We start from the raw sequence: 24,175 nt of genomic DNA, 5'->3' as shown, positions 1-24,175 counted from the left end.
ACTTGGAATACTCTTTCCAACAAACTGCCATGAAACCAAATGGCACCATCACTCAAGCCGAAATCAAAGAAGTGAGTCCCAACATCAGGGTTTGTAGAAAACATACGAGAAGCCAGGTCACCGCTACTGGTATTATCAGAGGTAGGTTTTTTCTCAGTCTCATTAAGCATTAGCTGTTCTGTCAGCATCACTGGCTGCTCTGTGCATGCAAAGTGGCATTACAGGAGAACTGGGAAGCAGTTACACTTCGCAGTGGCCCCAGCATGTCCTGAGAGGAACCTGGCTGCAGACTGGAAGGGGAAGGGACCTAAGGATTTAACATTAAGGGGATGGAGAGATGGGTGGAAAACTGGAAATCCACATTAAGGGGCAGAAATAAAGAACTATTATCCAAACAAAACAAAAAACAAACTCCACAAAATCTAGAACATGGAAATCGCAGAATCTAAGAGCTAGGAAAAAAAAAAAGACCTGAAGACTGTAATTCAGAAAACAAAGTTTATGATACACTCCTTTTCTCCTATTAGACCGATTAAGTACCAATCCAGTGCCAGTTTGGTGTGGTCATGCTAGATGAAAAAGAAAACCTCCAAAATCTACTCCTTACCAACCAGGTCTAGAGGTGCAACACTCACTGCCGGCAGACGAGCTCAGCACCTGATCCAGCAACAGGAATATTTTTTAAAAGGACACCAAATTCTGCAATAGGGCTGCATTCACAAGGGAACTAGAGACCAATCTCCCCTAAGCTGACTCTTCCAGGACAGGAAATGCTCAGGACCAAGTATGGACATCCTGTGTAGATGACAAGAAAACCACCTCTGGTTGAGTATCCTCCCTAACCTGAAAATCTTGAAATCCAAACCCTTTTAAGCATTAATATGAGACTCAAAAAGTTTTTGATTCCAGAGCGTTTCAGACTAGAGATGCTGAATCAGTATAGTCTATTAGTATAGCCTATAATCTAAAACACTTCTGGTCCCAAGAGTTTCCTATAAAAGATACTCAACATACAATGATTTTACTTGAATAGTTGTATTTCGAACTCACAAATTTCCCTTTGCCACTAAAGAAAACAACCAGCAGAGATCTCTACTAAGGTCCTCATTTCACATATAGTTTCCCCCAAAAAAGGGTAGAAATGGGATTTCAACCTGAGCTACTAAAATATGCACACACATGCTGCCCATATGGCATTCATGGTATCCTCCTAATCCTAATCATGGGCTTTTTAGAATCTTGCAAGTTTGAAAGCCTTTTTTATGATTTTACACTTAACAACCTCAGGAGACAGCCTCCCTTTAGAATATGCAACAACAGGTTTGAACGGCACAGGATCCAGCCTGACAATTGACTACTCTCAAAATTAAAAAGGGAAAGCCTGGAACATGATGAAATATTACCATTAGATTTCTTACAAAGGCTTAAAAAAATCCAAACGTTACTAATAAAGAACAGGCATTGATCCTAAAATTCAGGAGAGAACTTAGAATGACAATAGTTCTTGTTCCCCAAAAGGTATTATTTGAAAGTACAATGTAACTAAAAACTCACGTTTTCAATGAACTGTGTATTAGAGAGCATGAGGAAGTCATTGAAGACGTTATGAAGGCGACAATCTGTGGCTTTAGTCTCCCGAATCAGTCCGTCCACTTGTTTCTTGATTTCATGGGTCCTAGAGATGGTCTGCTGAGAAAATTCCTGTAGAAACTGTAGTAGCTATTTTCAAAATAAACACAGTAGTATCAGTATTACACAATTAAGTGTGTCAAAACAAAAAGAACCCGCATCCTTTCACCTTCACGTGTTGAGATATAAAAGGCTGAATCCTTACGTTGGCACTGGCAATGCAAAACACTCACTTAACGAGTGGCATGGAGTCGACAGGCACTTACAGGCTACCTCCTTTCTGAGGAATTTTGAAATCCTCTTGGGTTGTCATTTTTATTCATACAGGACTTGGGAATTAAGAGTTCTGGGCTTTATAGACCCTATGTTTGAAGAGTCTCACTCAGGGATCTCTACATACTGGCTCATCTCCCATCCCACTCGGTCCAGGTCCAAACAATCGCCTCAACAGGACCATACATATCTTCAGCTTAGCTGAAGATGGATCTGCCCATCGGGATGGAGTCAGGGCACATCGCTAGTACATCCAAACAGGTTGAGTCCCGGCCACAGACCGAGTACTCTGGGGCAGAGGCCCACGGCCCCTTCCCTTCCCGGTGCCTGGGGACTTCCGTGAGGGCTTCGCGGAGGTGGGGGCCGCGTTCTAGGGGCGGCCTGGAGAAGGGGACGCGAGTGCTCGCACGCCTGCCCTCCCTCCCTTGCATGCCGGGACCGCCTCTCACGCCCGCGTCGGCCGCCAGCGACCAGTTCTGGCTGCTCCTGCGGATCTCCTCCACCGACCAAGGCCGCTCCCACTCGGCCTCGGACGCTGGCGCCCGCTCCAGGTCAGGGGTCGTTTGGTTCATCTGTATCGGGAAGGAAGAGACCATGCTGAGCCCGGGGGAGGACCCTCCAGCTTGGCCCGCCCCAGCTCGTCCCAGCCCGCTGCCCTCACCATCTTGGCACTCTCAACCGCTCCGGAGCCACGACGCCCGCCGCCAAGGACCGCGGAGCCTCAGAAGCCCAGGTCCTGTCGCGGCCCCCACGGGACGGCGATCATGTGATCCCGGTCATGTGATTTACCATCGCGCGCCCACATCCACACGTAACCGGAAGTGCGTCGCACGGACAGGAAGTGTGACAGCGCTCCGAGGGCTCAGAGGAGTTCAGGTTGGTGGCTTCTGCCCTACAGGTGGCAGCGTGTGAGCAGCCTGCGACCGGCGGCTCCCCGTCTTGTCTTCAGGGGTCCAAAGGAACCCGAGGGGAGGCAGCCGGGGCAGTGGACTTGAGGAGGGGCTGGTGGGACCCGTGTCATCCTGCGCGCTGTCCCTGCTTGGGACAGGCCGCCATTCCGGCTCTCCTGAGGACTTGGCGGTTTCCACTCTCTCTGTCGTTCTGCTCGAAACCCTTTACCTTAGCTTTGCTCTGGGATTCAAGGCCAAATGTGCCCGGCAGAAATCCGTGGATAAAGCAGTCTCGAAGCATCCAGCACCCCCCACCTCCCGCCCGCGCTCAATGATCCACTGTTTATCCACACCCTTTGAAGAGCCCTCTGCTAAGCCGCTCTCCTGCCAGATCCACTGACTTTTAAAAATTCCAACTCCGGGGCGAGGATATAGCTCGGTGTCAGAACGCTTGCCTACCGTGCTGCAGGCCCTGGGTTCCTCCCCTGCTGTCAAGAGGAGAGAAAATGAATCAGTTTCTTTTCATTTATGTGTGACTGCTGCATAGCAAGTTTAACTTCCCTGAGCTTTCTTCCAGAATGAAAGGACCCATCCTGCAGAGTTGTAACATGGACCTGTAAAATCTCTGGCTTGGTGCCTAGCATATGGTGAGCATTCACCCCACATCTTGGGCTGCTGTTGTTATTAGGATTGAACCCAGGACTTTTTCACTGAGCTACATTTCTAGCCCTTTATTTATTTATTTTTTTTAAGATGGAGGGGTCTTGGTAAGTGGCTAAGTTACCCAAGCTGGGCTTGAACTTGCCATTCTGTCTCTAGCTCCCATAGTGCTAGCATTACACCTGGCTTGGGGCTTTCTTTATTAGTCACCTCAGCTGTCAACATTGAAGACTTTGGATAGTCCTAAGTACAGTTTTAAGTGATTTGTCAGTTTTTTCTGCGTGTTTGTACAATATTGCTCCTAAAATATTTTGTTGTAATGATTTATATACTGGTCTCTTTAAAAGTAACAGCTAGCATTTATAATGTGATCAGTATTACCACACACTTTTTGTATATTCATTTGGTTCTCACAGTGGCATATGTGATAGAGACTGTTATCTCAAGGTGTAGTTGAGGAAACTGACGCACAGAAAAGATAACACTCCTGGTTAGACAAGAACCAGAACCAGGATCCCACACTGTTACCTAAATTGCCATCTAATAATCTCCTAGTCATTCTTCCACATTCATTTAAAAAACAGTACAACTTGGTAAAACTGAGTTCAACCAGTTACTAAACTTGCATCTTAACTAACATCATCACGGGCAACTTCAGAGGCCAGGTGGATGACTATGGCATCGTCGATAATCAGTGACCATAATGTGTATCCTACACCATGGATCTTTTCATCTGGCCAAAACAGACTAAGATAGCAGGCCTCCTGCCTGCCATCTGAAATGAGGCCCACATCGCCTAGACGTGGTTGGCGGGTCCTCATAAGAGACTTTGTAGACTAAGAGCCTGATTCTTATACTGACAGTTCAGTCAAAGCCACTGCTGTATGAAATGTCTCCACAAGTCTCCCTCCCACAGCAAGACTGTCTTGCTCACCCATTTGCTTGGATATTTTCTGTAGCAAGTGCACCTCTCCACTTGGCAAAGAGATTTATTGTATATGAACTATTTAAATGTTTGCTAAGTAAATTATAATATCTGTGTGTGTGTGTGTATATATATGTATTGTATCTAACTTAAATTTCTTTTCTAATTTTTTTGAGACAAGGTCTTGCTGTGTAGCCCTGGCTGGCCTTGAACTTTTGATCCCTCTGCCTCAGACTCCCCTGAGTGCTGAGAGGCACCACTATGTTTAAATATTTTTCATGGGTTTTTTGGGGTTTTTTTGGGTACTGGGGATCGAACTTGGGACCTTGTGCTTGCAAGGCAGGCAGCGGAACCACTGAGCTAAATCCCCAGCCCTCATCCTATTTTGTTTACCTTTGAAATTTAAATCATTTCAGGCTTACAAAGAAATTGCAAAAATAAAAAATTTATTTATATCCTTTGTCCTGTTTCCCCAAATGTCTATATCTTACATGAACACAGTAAAATTAAAACCAGCAAGTTAATATTGAAACATTATTATTACCTAATCTACAGACTTCATTCAAATTTCATCACTTGTGCCAAGCTCCTTTATGGACCAAAATTCCATCTAGGACTGCACAGTGCATTTGTTGTATCCATATTTTAATCTGAGACAATTCCTCATACTTTTTTGTTCATGACTTTGGCTCCTTTGAAGAGTATTAGTTCTTTTATAAAATGTCACTCAATTTGGGTTTATATTTCCTCATGATTAAGTTCAGGTTATTCATTTTTGGCAAGTACAATGTAGAAAACAAATACAGTGGACCCCCAAAATTTGCAGGGGTTGCATTCCTAGAGCACCCACAAATTATGAAAAACTAAGAATTTCATATATGGTCAGAAAAATGCCTATAAATAATTATTTTTCTAATTTAAACCCTAAATATCCTATGTCTTCTGCAGTTAATGTAATTTAATTTAATAAAATACTATACTAATGAAGCCTTAGAAGGTGCAGGGTGTTTTGGTGGCATTTTAGGGATATTAGGGATTTAAGAAGAAAAACAGTAAAAATGGAAACACCGAAGAAACTAGCCTTATTAGACATTAAAACATATAAAGTCTGCACAATTAAAACACTTATATTGGTACATGAATATCTCGAAAGACCAGTGAAACAGAATAGCCTAGGAATAGACAGAAATGCCTTTGGGAACTTGGTATACTGGTGTCATCTCAAGGTGCCATCTCAAGTCACTGGAGCAAAAAATAAAAGACTTAAACAGTGCTGAAAAAGTAAGTAGCCATTTGCAAAAAGATAAAAGATCCTTATTAATACTTTACATCAAAATAAAATACAACTGAACTAGAGATATAAATGTAAAGGAGATACAAGTATTAGCAGAAAACATAAATGACTTCCAATTTAATTTTAGAGAAAATCTGTGATTCAAAACCCAGAGACAATAAAAGAAACAATTGAAAATTTTAATGTATAAAAACAAACCACCTACCACAATCCCAACTCCTATACTGAATCCTAACTCCCATTTTAAAACATGCCCCCACTCTTTTTTAGTGTACATCCTCTCATTTGTATCATTTTAAAAATCAACTTGTTCAACTGGAGCTGTGCTACTACTGGTGGCATTTGGCTGAAGGCCAGAGACATGCCTCAGACATCACTTAACCTAGTCCATTATTTATTGCCCCTTTTCTGGTCATCGTCTTCCTTTCCTACAGGCTTAAACTTGTCAACCACTGAGAACCCTAGAGGAGCTTCTTACCAGGTTATCTGAGAAGTCAGCAAAACAGGGCAGTATCAAATACAGAGCTCTAGCCAGTGTTCTCCAAATGTAATGTGCACAGGAGACTTCTGGGGACTTGTTAAAATGCAGATACCAGTTCAGTGGTTTTGAGGTGGAGTCTGAGAGCCCACATTTCTGACAAGCTCACAGGAATTTGCCTGGCTGCTGGCACCAAAGCAAGTTGGTACAGAGTGCTGGGCTGAGTTTCTTGCTCTGTGTTGCTCTCTGTGGGTTCAACCTGTGTCTGTGTTGTGGGGAGAACAGTAGGACAAAGCTGAGTCATCATGGAAGAGAGGCCAAGCTTGCTCCTGGAGGCCCAGTAGAAACATGGTGGGTTCTGTGGGCCTGCAGTCTGTGTGGTTCACAAGGCTTTGCTTAGAATGTCTCCATTTGGTTTAATGCTCTACTGTTTCTGTCTTGAATACTTGAAACTTTTTGAACAGGGACTCCCAAATTTTCATTTTGCATTGGGCACACAAATTATGTAGCTGATCCTAGGGGTGTGTGTGTGTCTGTCTATTTTGGGCCTTCCCCCTGGGTGGTAATGGGCAAAAAAGTGCTTGGGATTAGAAGCAGAACCTGCCTTCGCTTGGATTCCTGAATTCTGGGAGGCCACACCTAGAAGGAACCAGCTGTGCCCCAGACTCACAGTTTTCTTGCAACGTTCAGGGAAAATGGATAACAGAGAAAATATGGGGTCTTCCCAGAGGCTGGCCTGGGCACTACATCAGTACTAGCTAAGGGAATCAAGGATTTGTGAGGATTACACACCAGCTGCTTCCATATGCTAACAGATTAAGTAACCAACCAACCACTGCATTAGGAACTTCAAGAGAAAGAAAGAAATATAGAGAATCAGTAGCACAACACAATAGACAGGGCTGCAAGAGTTCAGCAGTGAGTACCAAATAGGTCCTACAGTCTGTAACTTATTGCTGCAGTTTCAGAGAATGCAGAAAACTCTAAGGGATGTGGGGATCAGAGAAAGGAAATACACTGGAATTTGTAGTGTAGAACTGAGATCATTGGAAAGGGTTGTTAGTGCCATGAGGATTTTGCTTTTATATCATTTTAGAATGTGTCTAAATGTTTCCAGTTTGCCAAATAGGAAGGTGTATAAGCCTTTGATTTAAAATGAAGAACCTTTAAGTAGAAAAATGCATAAATCTGTGATTAGGAGGAATTGACATGAGTTTTTCTGGATGTGTTTCCAACTTTTAATTGTCAAACTGGAGCAGAGGGGAGTCATTCCTCTTTTCTTGGTGTTATATTTGATAGCTCAAAGGAAGACACACAAAAACCTCAACAGATTAGAGTCTAGAGAGCTCATTATTTCCCTGAAACATAACTCCCGAGTATTTTTCCCATCACATAGGAGGAAGACTTCCCAGCAGACCACACAGCATGCTTCGCAGGGTGCTAGGAACCTGCTTAGTCAAGAGTGGGTACGACTACCGTTAACTCACAGCTCAGGGTGGCAGACCTTTTTCATTCCTTAAGGTTCTGGTGTCTGGCGAGTACTACTGGATGGAGGGAAGGGCGAGGAGGGAGGGAAAGTCACTGATCCTGTCCTGCGAGGGTTGGAGAGTAATATGTCTATGCAGCCTGTTCTTTGAATATTTGGCTAGGTCTAGATTAGACTAGCAAATGGACAATCTGTGCAAAGGCCAGCATATGTAGAGGAGAGAGAACCTGGTCCTCAAACAGACTCATTCAGTCAATAAGACAGAAATAATTGCCTAGAAAATAAAATGAGACTTCACCTATGTGACTAAATCCCTTGTTTCTTGCCCTCCAAACTGTTTCCTAGGCCAACACGTGCCACTCATCCCTCCTTGTCTCTTGCCACCTCCTCAGAAGCAATCTGAACTGAGTTTGTTTAACCTTTCACAGCTCTTTCCAGGTGCTTATGTAAGTATGCACATCTGTAAATTATGTGTACACAGTATTGTTTCTAGTGGTTTACATATATGAAATTCTATACCCTCTATTCTACAAATTTAAAAATATTCACAATAGGTCTATCTGAATTGTAAAAGTAAACCTAAGTTACTCATTATTATGAAAGTGCTCATTAGCTCCTGCAGAATATGCTGTACTGTGAATATATTGTTTACTTAGTTATTCTCTCACTGATGAACATTTAGATCATTACCAGTATTTCATAAAAAATGCTGCTAGGATTTTTATTTGAGTTGGAGACTTGCTGTGTTGGCCCAGGCTGGACTAAAACTATGCTCAAATGATCCTCTCTCCTCAGCCTCCCAAACGCTGGGACTACAGGCATGGACCACCACACCTAGTTGGATATTCTTGGCTATACTTCCTTGTACATGTGTGCAGATGTTTTTGGCTTTTATAGATAAGCTAAATTGTGCTCAAATTGATTGCACCAATGTACACTCCCACTTGTGCGACATGAAGATATCTGTTGTCCAACTTGTGGCTAATACTTTTAATCTGATCATTGAAAATGACATATCAATGTAGAACTATTTATATTTCCTTGACAACTGGTGAAAATTAACATTTTACAAGTTTTTATCAAAAATGTTAATTTTCTTTGTTGTTTTCATGTTAATTGCTCATTTTCTATTTAGGTGATTTTTTTCCTCACTATTAGTCCAAACACTCATTTGGTTGTATTTAATTAAATGATATTACTTTGTTTCCTATTTACACACATTCCTCATTAAACAGCCACTAAAGTATGATCCTGCAACTGAGTTGCTAAATGATGAATTGTATATAGTATATACATTACAATATTCAGAACAAAAGAAATGGTCAAAGGAAACTCCAACTTGATGACTTTGCTTTTATTTTTGTAACTCTTACATACAGTACTGTAATGTATAATGGAACATAAATCATAAGCAGCAAAAATTACAGTACTGTATAAACAAGGTGTACTGTACCAAAAAAGATGGGTCTTAAATGCAAGTGGTGGGTGGTAAGTCCAAACAGTGCATCTCAGTCTTAGGTCCTAACCATTGTTAAACAGGTAGGTTGTTAAATGAGGAATATCTGTAGTATGCTCTCTTTTTGTTTCTTTTTTTTGTACCTAGTCCTACTTTTGGTTGGGTTGATTACATTTTTCTTGCTCTGCCTTTTTTTCTATAGTTTGAAATATATACATTTTCCACTGCAGTTTTTCTACTATTCTCAATTCTGTAGATCTATACATGACGTTAAGTTTACCTGATGAAATCTAAATATAGACTTTTCCCAAACAAGATAATAAATGTTCACTTCTCTCTGCTATTTCCTTCCTCTGAACCCCTCTGTTGATAATATCCACAATTCTAGTTCTAAATTGTTATTTTAAGCATTTTTGGAAATCAGTGTTTATTTAGTCTTATTAGGATTGGCTGGTGACTTAGATAAGTATTTTTTTCTACACTTCTATATTTATTGTTTTTTCTTGCATGAATATGTCTGAAACATTTTTGAATGAATATATTGATGGTATACTTTCTTAAATTTTTAATGTTAAAAAATGCTTCTGTCTTACTCATGCTCTTAAATGATACTATATCTGGGTACAGAGTTCTAAAATGACATTTGTTTGCAAATAGCTCGTTGAGGACATCACTGCATTGCCATTTTGTATCTAGTAATGTTTGTTTGTTTGTTTGTTTTTGAGACAGGGTTTTGCTATGTAGTTCAGGCTGGCCTTGAACTCACTATGTACCCCAGGCTGGCCTTGAATTCATAGTGATCTTCCCACCTTAGCCTCCTGGTTGCTGGGATTATAGGTGTATACCACCAGGCCTGGCAATATCTAGTATTTCTAATGAAATTTACAGTGAAAATTTGATCATTCTTCCTTTGCATTTAATTTTTTTGCTTTCATAGCGTCTAACATTTTTCTCCTTATTTTGATGTTTTGTAGCTTTCTTTGTTTCTGGGGAAATTTTAGATATTGTTTAAATATTGCCATCTCCCATTCCCTTTGTTCTTTCCCTCTGTAATTTCTAGCAAGTGAAAACCCAGATGTCTTCATTGATATTGATATCTTTTCTGCAAGACTCCCTCAATCTAATGTCTCATCTTGCTAATTTATACTTCAAAGAGCGCATGCTGTTTTCAGCCTATCTTTTCAGTTTAGTTTTTCAACAATTTGTGCTTTCATTTTTGAGATCTCTAATTTTTTTTCATAATTCTTTGCTTTTATTTTGCTTTGTGTTGTGAAGGTATTAAATGTACTTGTTCTAATTAATCCTTTGGTTATGTATAAGATCTGTCATGTGCTTAGTTATTTTCTTTTCATGACAATGTTCTTCCTAAGCCATCTGACCCTTCTTCACTCTAATCTTCCAATTTAGAATTCTCCAACTGAGTCTTGGGACTCAGTGACATTCCCATGTGAGCACCGGCTTGTGTTACCTGGGTCTTGATTTCTCCCATGGCATCCTATTCATATCTTTTCTAGGAGGTGGGGAAGGTGTGGTTCATTGTTGTTTTCTATCTTCTCAGGGACTCTTCTTCATAATTTAAAGGCAAACTCTATAGACAGTAATTTCATTTTTAATCCAAGTTCTACAGTTTTTGTTATAGAGGTATTTAACTTCCTTGGTTTGGGTTAATTTCTAGCTATTTAATTTTTTGAAACTATCATAAATGGAATTATTTTCCTGATTTTCTCATTGGATTCATATTGGTGTATAAGAATGTAATTGATTTTCATGTGTTGATTTTGTATTCTGCCACTTTGTTGAATTTATCAGTTCTAAGATTCTTCTGGTGAAATGTTTTGGGCTTTTCTGCAAAGGATCATACATAATCTGCAAATAACAACTTTTTCCTTTTCTTTTCATATCCTTTTTATTTCTTTCTCTTGCCTGATTTGTTTGGATAAAATTTCAAGTGGTATATTGAACAGGAGTGGTGAAAAAGGATACTATTGTCTCATTTCTGATTTTAGAGGGAATGCTCTCATGTAATATGTTGGCTTTGGATTTGTCATATATGGCTTTTATCAATTTGAGGTTAAGTCCTTCTGTACCTATTTCCATGAAGGTTTTTATCATAAAAAGGTGTTGGCTTTTCTCCAAGACTTTTTATTCGCCTATTGAAATGATCATGTGATTTTTGAACTCAATTCTGGTTTCTGTTTATATGGACACATACATACAAATCTTAAATATCTACGTTACATAAAAAAATCTCAGCAAGGCTATGATCTTAGGAAAGATGAGAATGTCAGACATGGGCTCAAAGTACACAGATATGTATGTATGTTTGGGTTGGGTGGGTGGGTGCTTACATGCAAATACCATTTGAACTTGTTTGGTAATTTATTGCAGTAAATGAGTGTTGATACAGTAAAAATTCTGAATTTAATTTCTAATAGGTCAATCTAGAATTTCCCTCCTTGCAGTCTGTAAGACAGGAATGGGGACCCTCCCATCTGATACTTGGGTCTAGCCCTCAGACAGTGGCACAATGAAAGGCCCCAAGATGGAATGCTGTGAAAAGAGATATACCTCCTTGTGAAAACTGGAATTGACCTGAAGTTTCCTTCAGAGAAATTTTCCTTATTGGGCATGAGACAGCTTTTAGAAATTTTTATTCATTGAAGTTAGAAAAAAAAGAGGTCATTTCATGAATGCTTAAGCTTCTAACCTTTAGTGAGGGATTGTTATAGCCCATTCTTACAGTATGGAGAGAAAAATATGTTTCTGTCTTAATTTTCTTTTGGCATTTTTTGCTTCTTTTGATCTTTTTCTTGCTCATCTTTCTCTCCACACCAACTGTATCTCTTTTCTTTCTTTTTGTTTGCCACCTGGCCTCAACTTACCTTTCTAGTCTTTGTCTCATCACATTTTCTGTCCATATGTAGGTCAGAAAAATAATTATAAAAATAATTTGTTATTTTTCCTTCTGTGTTTTTATTGCAAAAGCCACAGAGTAAAACCTTTTACCCTTCCTTCCTTGTAGAAAACAAACCAAAAGAACCTAACAACTTCCTAACACCCTGCCCAAAGTAACAATTCTTTTTAAGAGACATCTCATTGAGTTACACATACTTACAGAAAAGCACAGCCATTGTAACTGTACAATTTAATGAATTTTCACAGAGGGATGCAACCACATAACCAGGACTCAGGTCAAGGATGTCAACACCTCAGGGGACCCTTTCTGATCCTACCCACACATGGCATTCCTCTCACTCAACAGTAACTATCACCAGACTTCTAGTATCACAGGTTAATTCCATTTATTTTTGTACTTTATAGAAATAGAATGTGATGTCCTAGTTTGGTTCCCCTGGGTTCTGACCCCAAGACAAAGATTTTCACTCAGGTTGTTTGGGAGGTACAGGCAACCCTCTGTGTGGTACAAGGAAGTGAGCACATAACTTAATAAATCATTGTTTTAGTAAAAACCAACATGCTATATGTAGAAACAAAAAACTATATACAGAAATTTAATGTATGGGAAGAACGTACTTCTTTGTGTCTTAGTTTTCTCATCTGAAAAAAGAGGGATTTTAATGTGTATTTCACAGGGTTCTGTACAATTAATGAGGTCATCCATGCAGAGCATTCAGAAAGAAGCATGTTCTCCCCTCAATATAACAAAAGCCATACATGAACCCACAGAGAACATTATTATCAATGGGAAAAGAGTAAAAGCTTTCCCCTAAGGTCAGTAACAAAAAAAGAATAGCCACTTTCACCACTGCTATTAACATACTCCTAGAAGTTTTATCCAGGGCAATTAGGGTAAAAGAAGAGCAACTAAAAAAAGAAACAAAATGCAAGCAAATTGGAAAATGAAGATATAATTTTATATGTAGAAAACCCTAAATATCCCAGAAAATAAGTGTCAGAACTAATCAATGAAATCAGCAAATTTGCAAGATACAAAATTGATACACAAAATAAATTGAGCTTCTCTACACTAATAATGAACAATCTGAAAAGAAAATAAAGAAACTAACTTCATCTATGACAACATCAAAAAAATAAAATACTTAGGAATAAATTTCCTGAGGTGAAAGATTTGTATGCTCAAAAGTACAGGCAGGGTCTGTTTGGGGGTAGGTACTGGGAATACAACCTGGAAGGATCCATCCTCCTCCCTGACTCCTCCCTTCTCTCTCTGCTCTCTGGCTGCTGTGATGTGAGCAGCTTGTGTCCACCAGAACTTTCTACCATGACCTCCTCGCATTGGAGCCAGTTGACTGTGGACTGAATTGTCTAAAAACCATGAGCCAAAATAATCCTATCCTTCTTTTAGGATGTGAGTGCTGGGTATTCTGTCCCAGCAATGAGAAAGTGTTTTTAAGACAATGTCATTATTATGGGAGTAGTTTTGTTATTGAAAAGTAAGTTCTGCTCCCTTCCCTCTTCCTTGCTGTCTGTCTGTCTCTGTCTTGAGGTGATCAGGTCATGATTAGTGTTGTTATTGTGGGAGTAGGTTTGTTATAAAAGCAAACTTGGCTGCCTTTCTCCTCCCTTGTTCCTCAGTGCTTGCTGTCTTGTCCTTCTGTATTCTGCTGTGGGATGCCAGCTCCTGGATCTTAGACTTCCCACCTCCCAGAACAATGAGTGATTAATTTTTGTTGATTGTGAATTATCTGTTCCAGTATTAAGACAGAGTAGCACAAAATAGACTAGGAAAAGGAATATACTTATTACTAAAACTGTTGGCAGGCAGAGAAGGAGCCAGAGGAATCAAGACCCTAGGGCTCTCTCCTGTCCTCTTTTCCTGCTGTGTCCATTGGCCAAGCCCCAGTGAAAGCCATGGAAAACAGGACTTGCATGATACAGTCTGCAGTGGTCAGAATCCCTGGCTCAGAGTAGAATGAGGAGAGACTGTGTCAGAAGGAACAACTCCAAACTACTCACCATGCTGGGCTGAAAACCTTGATACAAAAGACAGAAATGTGTCACTGAAGAGCAGCTTGTAGAAAGGGATTTGTACTTACAGTTATTATCCTGAGGTAACTCAGAGTAATTTAAGAGTGTATATACCTGGTATGGTAGTGCATGTCCATAATCCTAGCACTTTGGAGGCTGAGGCAGGAGGTTTGCTGAGTTTGAGGCCAGCCTGGGCTACATAGTGAGTAGTTCAAGGCCAGCCTGGACTACAAAGCCAGATCCTGACTAAAAAAAAAACCAAAATAAAATAAAAGAGTGGTTATGTAGATAAATGCATCCAGGGTTATGTGGATATCATGCCCCTTCATTGACCTAAGTAAACTTTCCTCCAGCCTGGCTTTAGCATCCAGTAAGCACACAATTAAAAACGATGCTCTCCGTGATGGCCAAGCTTGCTGTAGTCCCACATCCTCCACTATTTGAAAAGCCCGCAGGCTGTGAGCCCGTGGATAGGTCCAGTGTTTCCCACAGTCTCTGCCTTACAAGAAGTGGCTCTTCCAGGTCCTTCAGGCAGTGCCAGCACCTGGGCCTTGACACCTGGAGAATCAGGCTTCTGGTGACTGAGGCTCATATTGTAGAGGCTGTAAGGTCACTGAAACACTTCACACATTCAAACAAACTATTTGCAATCACTCATCTGTAAATATTTTGTAGTTTGACCTACATTATCTTGTGTCATCCTCACAATAACTTTATGATGAAGATTTTTATCATCTTTCCTCTCTCAGAGAGATTAGTTTCTCTGTATTCCCCAAACAGTCCAGTTGGGACCTGAAACCCCAACCATGTTTTTTCCACCCTACAAGCTAAAGGAGTCCCAGAATATTCTCTTCAATCTGTGTTGCAGTGTCAAGTCCACATGAGGAATTGGTTGTACACATTTCAGGTTTAGCTTATTAAACATTAAAATATTGATTTAGATTGTATGAATCTGTGTGTGAGATGCATCTCTGCTAAGAACCTGGAATGTTTCCACATTTCTGGTGAGAGCTGTGTGGCTGCACTGTTTTCTTTACTGCTCCAGAAACCAGGAGCTTCCTGCCCAAGTTGGGACAAATCATAAAGGACCTTCCAATCCCATGAATTCCTGTCTTCTTCTCTTGATTTGCCATTTCCCAAATAGCTTCATTGCATCACCCCTGTTTAAAATCAAAAGAGACACAAAATTAATCATGTAAATTTCTTGGTTTTGCCCAATTTGTTGTTGAACTCCTGGTCCAATATCTTAAGAATTATTCAGTGCACATTGAATTGCAAGCGATACATACAAGATTCAGAACTAGGTTGCCTTGATCTTTTAGTGCTAGCCAAAAGAAATGCACATCACAGCATATGATAGCAAGGGATGCATTTTTTTCCCTTATTGTCTTTCTGTATGAAATCACATACATGTCAATGTTAGATAGGAGCTCTTCCACTGAGCTGCAGCCCCACTGCACTTACCTACCACTGGACAGGAAGGACTCCTTCTAGGCAACTGTTTCCAGGAGAGTCACACCAACCATTTATAAAGAACAGGACCCTATGCAGTCAACTCCATTATGAAGGATTTCAGGCCAAGAACACATGGAGTATTATAGAGGGTTGATTATCAACATGATTTCAGATGATGTGTAAGTAATTTATCTTTCAGATCTCCACCCCAATTGTGTCTAACCCTGTTCCCGCCCCTAATATGTGTTTGGCATTCATCTGAGTGGGGAGAGGAGGAAAGAACTCTCCTTACCTGAGCCTTCAGCCTTCACTGGATAGCTTCCTAGGCATATGTACTTGATTTCACTCACAATGAAACAGCAGCTCAAGAATTCTAGTCACCACTGCAAGCTCTGAAGCTGGGTTTTCTAAAGACACAAAAATATCAAAACATTTGAACCTGTCCCCTAACCCAGGGCTGAGGTCAAGAAAGGAGTGCTCTTAGGGACCATAATGAGATAGCAGGATTGGCCATGGCATTCAACAGGGCATGGAGAGACACATGGATCCACCTCTCACCCCAGGTTGTTCTTGACAAGCCACATGGCTCAAACTACTTGAACTTCCTGAAACTCTTCTTGAATCTCCACTCTACATATTCTGGAGCATAAAAAAGCTTTCCTTTGCCTTACTCAAGAATGCTTTGCTTCATGGCAAATAGTATGGAGGCTCATCATAAAACTAAATAGGAAAGTACTGTGTCATCCACAATCCCACACTTGGGTGTATTCATAAAGGACGTGAATCAAGATATCAAAGAAGTACATGCACATTTATATTTACTTCAGCATTATTCACAATAGCTAGGATATAGAATCAACCTAACCACTCATAAACTGGTGAATACACAAAAAAAACAGTGGTAGGTATACACAATGGATTACTATGCAGTCACGAAAATGGTCGAAAAAATATCATTTGCAACAATATGCATGGAAGTGGAGATTTTGGCGAAAGTTATTCACTTTTCATTTATTTAAAAAATTTAAATTTGTTTGGTGTCTTTAGAGGCCCCTGTCCTTGGTTTTCAGACAGTGCTCTGACTCCTCTTTACATGGGATGCATCCCGCTGTCTTTTTGTGGGTTTAAATTCCCTCTTATAAGAACCTTAGACCTATTATACTAGGGTTCACTCATCTTATTCTATCCTAGTTACCTCTTTAAAAGTCCCATCTCCAAAATACATCATAAACTAGAGGTTAGGTGATCAACTGTAAATTTTAGGGAGACATTATTTAACCCCTTAAACCCTTTATCACAAAAATAAGAACCAAGATATATCATGTAAAGGTATAAGTTTCCAGTGATGAATATAACTATTGTATACCTAAAATGTACCAATAAACTTTTCTTTTTTTTTTTTTTTTGGTACCGGGGATCAAACTCGGGTTCTTGCACTTGCGAGGCAGACAGCGGAACCACTGAGCTAAATCCCCGGCCCCCAATAAACTTTTTAAAAAAGTTCCCTGAAGCTTGCTCTAGCATCTGAAATCCCATACTTGTCTCCTCATGTCCCTAGACAGAGCTCTGGCCTCTTGACCTCACTTCCTGGAAGCTCCTCAGTGCAAGTCATGGTCATCCTTTCCAGCACCATCTCCACCACCTCTGAATCCAGTTTTCAGCCATCTGTGGTGTCCCTCAAACTCTCCTTCTTCAGTGCAAGTGTGCTAGGAGGGTGGCATGGTGGGTGATGTCTGAGTCAGGGTACTGGAGCCTTTCTCCTCTGGCTGTGTCCTCATGCTGACATCTTGGAATGACAGAGAACAAAATCACCTCTCCTGTTTTTCCTTATTACAAGACCCATTTCCCTTCTGCTTTGACATGAATTCTAATGAAAGCATCTTGTGGCATTTTCTGTTTAGCAGCTGCATGGCAATTTGTTACAATGAATTTTTTTACCTGTGTGGTTTTTAAGATGGGGTCTTGTTATTCTTCCCAGGCTGGTGACGAGTAGTTTTTGTCTGATTTCTGAAGGTGGTACTCCAGATATGGCTTAACCACAGTTGCATCAGCCTGGCCACCTGCAGTCAGGTTCCAGGTGCTACCCTTCTGGATCTGGATCCTGGTGGGGTCTGGATGGATCAAAAGATTCAGTAAATCCACAGGAGTCTCAGGCAACATCCATACCTCCACCAGTAAGCGGGAACAGATTTATAACAACATCACCAAGCCTGAGTGGGGAGACCAGCAGCCTTTCAGTTCTCACCAGGTCAGTGCTGTCTGCATTCACCTGAAGGAGCAGGGCTCAGCATAGGGAGAAGCAGAATTAACACATCAGACCCTGATCAGGGCTCACTGCATCAACTTTTGGATTTTCAAGGCTGCACCACAAAACAGACATGAGTGCACATTTTTTCTTCTGTTAGGGTGCTCTGTTTTGAATGTGGACCCCCAATTTATGTGTTTAAAGCTTTTTTCCTAATGTGGTCATGTTGGGAGTTCAGACCTTTGTGAGGTGTTTGTGTCCTGAGGGGGGCTCTCCTCAGTTATGTGTTAATGGATTATTCAGGAATGGTTTGTTGTAAAAGTGAACCCTTCTTGCACACTTGCTCTGTGTCACTGTGCATTGTTATGATGTAGGAGGAAGGCCCTCACCAGATACAGAGGCCATGCTTTTCAATTCTCAGCCTCCACAACCAAGAGCTGAATAAACCTCTATTCTGTATAAATCACTCATCTCAGGTATTGGGTTAATGCAACAGAACATAGATCAAAACATGGGATAACCGAAATTTAAAAGGATGGAGAAATCTATGCAGGGTTCTTTGGTGGTGGTAAAAGGTGGATTTTGAAGCCAGGTCTCCTAATTCAAAGCCGTTTTTCTGTAATCCAATTCTACACTCCTCTTACACATATCATTTCTAAGTACGTGTAGCATCAGAATTCAAAAGAAAAGCAAGGAGCACCATCAGGCCAGATCAACAGGAAGCAGTATCCTGCAGGGTGGGAATTTTGGGAGAAGGGACAGCCAAGGTCTTTCTCCTACTCCTCTTCCTTTCTGTCAATGTGTTTGAGTCTCCCATGATGTGGCATAAAGGAATTCCAATAGACTCTAACCAGCCTAGGAATTTAAAACAGTTCCCAGCTCACATGTTTCAGACTGTCCTTCCCCATGAGAGTTTACTGTAACAGAAATGGCTTTCAGACATGGTCACTAAATTTGCCATGGTGGGCAGGTGATCCCTCATGGGGATCTTGGTCCTCTGACTCACCTACCCTGGGGCACAGGTTCTCCACTGGCTCATGGGAATCAATTCCATGAGTGTGCAAGTGCACAGGCTCATAGGAGCATGTCGGTGAGGATGACCCAGTGAAAGTGGTGTGATCTTTAATGTACACTGAACAAAATGTAAAAACACATTTCCAGAGGTCAATACATTTCTCAAAATTACATTAAATTCACTATCACTCCCAGTCTGTTTGTCTTGAAACCAACTTTGGCATGGATACTGTGCAAGTGTTAAGTGCTTACTGTGAGAAGAAACTGGATGCGTGTGATGACACTGCCTGCTGACCACAAGTTCACTTTTGGACTTCAGTAGGAGCAATGAGCTGAGCGTTGTGCCAGCTTCAACCCCACTCCAGTCAACCTCAGTTATACAGACAAGTAAGAAATTCAGATTTTACTTGAGCCTCCCAACTTTTAAGTAACAGTGAAGAATTTACTTGTTTAACATTTCTTTAAAGTTAATAAACTGTTTGTAAGCTAAATTCTGACTGGTGTTTGATTTTGTGACATCACTGTTGCATTTTGTCAATGGCCTTTCTACCTCAGTTCTATGGGAAGCTTAGAAAAAACTTGTATTCATATTTTTTGTTTTTGTTTTACTTTCATTAGTACATGTTTGAAGTACTGCTTCAATGAATGATGATTCCATTTGTCTTGGAAGTGGGTACGTGTACTCATGGAGGTTATTAGGTTCCTGTACATGGTGTATCTTAATTCCACTTACTTTCCCCTTTTCTTCCTCCTCTCCCCTAGCCCTTGGTCTCCTGGACTCATTCCTATTTCCAAGAAGTCTTGCCCCTTGTTTCCTTCTATCCTTTTCTACTCTCTTTATTTGTTCTTTGCTTTACTCAGATGAGAGATACCATATGGTATTGAAGCTTGTGTGTCTGATTTATTCACAAAACATTATATTATCCAGGTCCATCCATTTTTCTAAAAATGTCTTAAATGTATCCTTCCTTACAATGAAGTAGTATTCCACTATGTGTAGATACCACGTTTGCTTTATCCATTCATCAGTTGATCAGCACACAGACTGTGTCCAGTTTTTAGGTATAATGGATTGTGCTGCTATAAACATGGGTGTGGATGCATGTATCCTTGTAATATGATGTCTTTAGCTCTTTGAGGAAGATATCTAGAAGGGGAATAGCTGGGTCATACAGAATTTTTAGTTTTAGTTCTTTGAGAAATCTCCATACTGATTTCCATACTGGAGTACTAATTTGCATTTCCACCAACATTGTAGGAGGGTTCCTTTCTTTTTCTTTTATTTATTATTATTATTATGGTTTACCACAGCCAAGCCAGCATTTGTTATTCTCTGACTTCTTGACAATAGCATTCTTTATGGTGGAAGGTGGAATCTTACTGTTGTTTTATTTGTATTTCTCTAATGGTCAGAGATGTTGAGCATTTTTTCATACATTTGTTGACCATTTGTGCTTCTTCTGAGATGTATCTGTAAATTACACTTGCCCATTTCTTGGCTGGGTCTTTAAATTTCTTTTCTTTTGAGTTCTTTATACATTCTAGATATTAGTCCTCTGTCTGATGAATAGTTGGAAAAAGTATTTTCCCATTCTGTAGGTTGTTTCTTCAGTTTACTAATTGATTCCTATCATGTGCAGAAGTTTTTTTTAATTTGGTCAATCCTCGTTATTCTTTCTTGTGCAATTGGGGTTACATTCCGGAGAAGCAACAGTGAGGGGCAATGAGAGAGGATCAGGATGAAAGAAGAGTACAACAACAGCAAAAATAAGACAAAGGAAAAAGTCGTGTGGTGGCTCATGCTTGTAATCTTGGCATTCAGGAAGCTGAGGCAGGAGGATTGTAATGAGTTGGCAATCAGCCTGGGGTACATAGTAAGTTCATGTCCAGTCTGAACTACATTGCAAGACCTCATCTCAAAGAAAGAAAGTGAGGGAGAGAGAGAGAGAGAGAGAGAGGAGAGAGAGAGAGAGAAAGAGTAAAATACATGAGGGTGAGGTGGGGAGCTGGCTAAAGTCTGTCATCAGTGCAGCTCAGTTCCCTACTGGAGATGTCTTCAGAGTCCACAGCACCTGTCTTCCCTACCGGAGATGTCTTCAGAGTCCACAGCACCTGTCTTCCCTACCGGAGATGTCTTCAGAGTCCACAGCACCTGTCTTGGAAGTGTTAAGAAGGGGGACACACAAGAAGAACAAGCGATGTATCTGCACTGTTTCTCCCAGCACTTCTCTCCTGTTGGTCAAAATCAAACCCATGTTGGAGTTAATTCTAACAGTAACTTTCAGGCCACAACACAGAAGCCATCCAAGCAGCCACCTGGGAAATGAGCACCCCGTGGAAAAACTGCTGAGATATGGCTGTGTCTGCACTGAATAGATAAGTGCAAGGGCCTCTCTGCAAGGAGTGGCTGCAGCAGCAATGTGGTGAGCTTCATTTCCACAGGAATACCGGGGGACAGGATGAGCCTGGCTGCAGACAGGATATTAGGTGTATGTGTGCTGTGCATAAGAATAGGGTGATGAGTGTGGAAAAGGAAATCAGGGTGAGTGTGAACATTTAGTTCATGATAGTCATTCTCACTTACACAATCGCAGCCTTCTATATGAAATTGACCGATACATAATGAAAACTTTGCTCTTTCCAAGAAAGGCCTATTCTTCTTTCTCACTGTCTGCACTTTATATCTGTTTCTCTTATATAAGCCCAATAGCCATCCAGTGAACTTTTTCATGGGAAGAATCTTGGATACACAAGGAAGTGCTATCAGCTTCCATAAGTAACTGAACCTGATGAATGAACATGTTCCATTCAATGAGACTGACGACACCCTGATGTCAAAGTTATATAATCATACCAAAGGAGACAAAAATTTTAAAAAATCCCTCAGGAATACTGAAGCAAATAAAATACTAGCAAGCAGAATCCATCGATGTGTACCAAAGACTTTGCACCATGACAGTGAAGCACAGCTTTTAAAATGATGGGTAACTTTATTTGTCTACCCACTGCAATCACCCATCCCGGTTTCTGAGATAAACTGGCTAGGAATAATGTCCATATAAGTAGAGAGACACCTAAGAACTTTCTCTCCTCTTTCTTGCTGTCCCTTCTCCCCTTTTTAAAACTGAGTACACACAAAAAAGCTCCGTGAACATGTACTGAGCAGCAGCCACCAAGAGAAGCAGCCCTAGATGAGATCTACCATGCAAGCACACAGATCCTGGACTTATAACATCCAAAACTGTGAGAAATGTCTTTTTATTGTTTCTGTGACATTTTGTTATAAAAGCCTAAGCAGATTAATATGAGGACAGAAAAAAAATCTCAATCTGCCTAACTTGATCTATAAATTCATTGATGTTTGAAATAACAAAGAGAAAAACCATTTGCCACAGCTTGGGTATGACTTCAGTGGGTGGCACCCAAAGTTCATGTGTTGAAATTTCATCCTGTGAGGTAGTAAGAAGATGGAACTGAGGGCGCCCCACGGAGCGGCGGGCGGGCTGGGGCGCCAGAGGCGCGGCACGTCAGGTTCCTGGGCCCAGGGCGTCCCATGGAGCCGCCCCTCGAAGCCCACGGGGAGATGGCAAACGCGACTGGCGGGCTCCTCGCGCGCCGTCTGCCGCGCGGGGGACCGGACCTCGGCCCCGCGGGACAGCGCGCCCAGAGCGGAGCCGGGAGCCCAGAGCCCAGCTGTGGCGGCCGCCGCCAGCTGACCGGATCTGAGGCTGTCAGAGATGCCTCTGGTTTTGACCCTGAATAGGTTCTGCCAGCCCATTGTCTCGGAAGGAGCTGCTGAACTTGCTGGGTACCAAGCACCATGGGAGGCTGACAGCTAGAGAGGTCCGAGGCCCCGGGGCCGGAAAGGGTCCCCTGCAGGGAGACCCGGGAGCCGGGCACCCCCGGCAGGGTCCCATTACAGGAGGATTTCAAATGCTGTAACACCCAAGATCACATACTTTAAGAGGAAGTATGTGGAAGAAGAGGATTTTCACCCACCACTCAGCAGCTGTAGCCCTAAAACCATCTCGATTTTTGAGGAACGATCCTGAAGTGCACCTCCGAAGATTCGTTCTTATAAACAATTTGATGAAGAGGATCCATGGCGAAATCATCATGCAGAGTAACTTGTGCCGCTATAAACATAGGTGCACATATATCGCTGTGGTATGATTCTTTTAATTCTTTGGGGAAGATTCCCAGTAGGGGAATAGCTGGGTCTGACAACATTTCTTAGTGCGGAGAATGTAAAATATCTCTTCTAGATATTGTGAAATCTTTCATTAATTATCACATAGCTGTTTCATTATGTTAGAGGACATAAGAAGTAATTTCTTCCATTGAACAGTATCAGGCTCCATTAATAGAAGAGTTAAATTCATAGTTATAGAAACAGAATGATGTCCATAAAGGGGTGGAGTGATGGCAGCCATCAGAGTGACTGCTGATTGGGCACAGAGTTTCAGTGTGCAGTGATGAATGTTCTGCAGGTGGCGACACTTGCAGAGCAGTGTGAATGACTTAAGTGCCCTGAACACTTAGAGAGTGGTATAATGATGCAAATTACCTTGAGTAAGTTTTGAGACCATCTGGTTTCATGATTGAGTAAGTAACTATGTGTTGGCTTGTTTCTAGGTTGCCCCCCCCCCAAGCCTCATGTGCTCAGAGCAGGGCTTTTCAGAGGTGGCTGGATCTAGAGGTGGTGGACCTATGGCATGCATACTGCAGTGGACACACAGAGCCCTATCTATTGGCATGTGAGTCAAGTCAGCCCAGCAGCCAAGCATGGAATAACGGTTGTTTTTTTCTAACTAAAACTTCAGTGTTCAGGTTAATTACAATACTGGCACTTTGTGATAAATAAGTGGGTTTTGGGTTGCAGTTTGGGTATTCAGTTCTCTGAAAGTTTTGCAATCACTGATATAGGGTGTATGAGTATGGATTAAGAGTGTGTGTGATTACTAAATTGGTTTAGCATAGTTGTGGGTGTGGATAATGGAAGCCCTACCCTGTGTGTGGGTGGCCCCAATCCATAGTCTTACAGCCTGGATGGACTATAAAAGGACAGAAAGAAGGCAAGCTCACTGCTTGCTGCTTATTATTTCCTGCCCACTACACCATGGACTGTTTCTTCTCTGCCATGCCTCTCTGCCATGTTGCCCTGCCTTGGAGCCAGCTGCTTATGAATGGAAAACCCTACAAACTATAAGCTAAAATAAACCTTCCCTCCTTTAACTTGTGGTCATCAGGTATTTTCTCCCAGTGGTGAGAAAGTAACTAAGACACTATGAGAAGCCAGATTCTTACCTACGTGACCTATATCCAACCAACACTTGTGTGAGCTAAAGCACGACATGCAGTTTTCCACATGTGCATCTAGCATGCTGTCCTTCCCTTGTGCTATTTTCAGGGTACTATTC

At 41.3% G+C, this 24,175-nt stretch overlaps 1 protein-coding gene and 1 long non-coding RNA gene across 18 annotated transcripts in view; one reads left to right on the top strand and one right to left on the bottom strand.

Moving 5' to 3' along the window:
* Positions 1–2,687, bottom strand: part of Washc2c (WASH complex subunit 2C) — a 48,662-nt gene extending 45,975 nt beyond the window's left edge. For 13 of the 16 annotated variants that reach the window (XM_087210996.1, XM_087210993.1, XM_087210982.1 and 10 more), the window contains exons 1-2: positions 2,352–2,655; positions 1,555–1,719 (exon numbers count right to left, since the gene is read on the bottom strand). In XM_087210996.1, coding sequence (XP_087067122.1) covers positions 1,555–1,719; positions 2,352–2,498 — 312 coding nt within the window. In that variant the 5' untranslated portion in view covers positions 2,499–2,655. Of the gene's footprint in view, positions 1–1,554; positions 1,720–2,351 lie in introns of all 16 variants that reach the window. The other 3 variants (XM_087210983.1, XM_087210991.1, XM_087210990.1) reach the window with 1 other exon arrangement.
* A 48-nt stretch (positions 2,688–2,735) lies between these two features.
* On the top strand, positions 2,736–22,593 carry LOC110347543 (uncharacterized). 2 transcript variants are annotated; one of them, XR_015451213.1, is made up of 3 exons: positions 2,736–3,439; positions 7,981–8,081; positions 8,431–11,258. It is a non-coding gene; the product is annotated as an uncharacterized LOC110347543 (long non-coding RNA). The 2 variants fall into 2 exon arrangements; XR_015451214.1 differs by lacking the exon at positions 8,431–11,258 and adding exons at positions 17,055–21,998; positions 22,519–22,593 and having other exon boundaries at positions 2,766–8,081.
* The last annotated feature ends 1,582 nt before the right edge of the window (positions 22,594–24,175 follow it).

The sequence above is a fragment of the Heterocephalus glaber genome, unplaced genomic scaffold (genome assembly GCF_053883595.1).
Source record: "Heterocephalus glaber isolate CG9 unplaced genomic scaffold, H.glaber_assembly_v1.0 deba00001258, whole genome shotgun sequence".
Taxonomy (NCBI): domain Eukaryota; kingdom Metazoa; phylum Chordata; class Mammalia; order Rodentia; family Bathyergidae; genus Heterocephalus; species Heterocephalus glaber.
The sequence above is the reverse complement of the archived record's forward strand: the minus strand, read 5'-3'. Positions and strand labels throughout refer to the sequence as shown.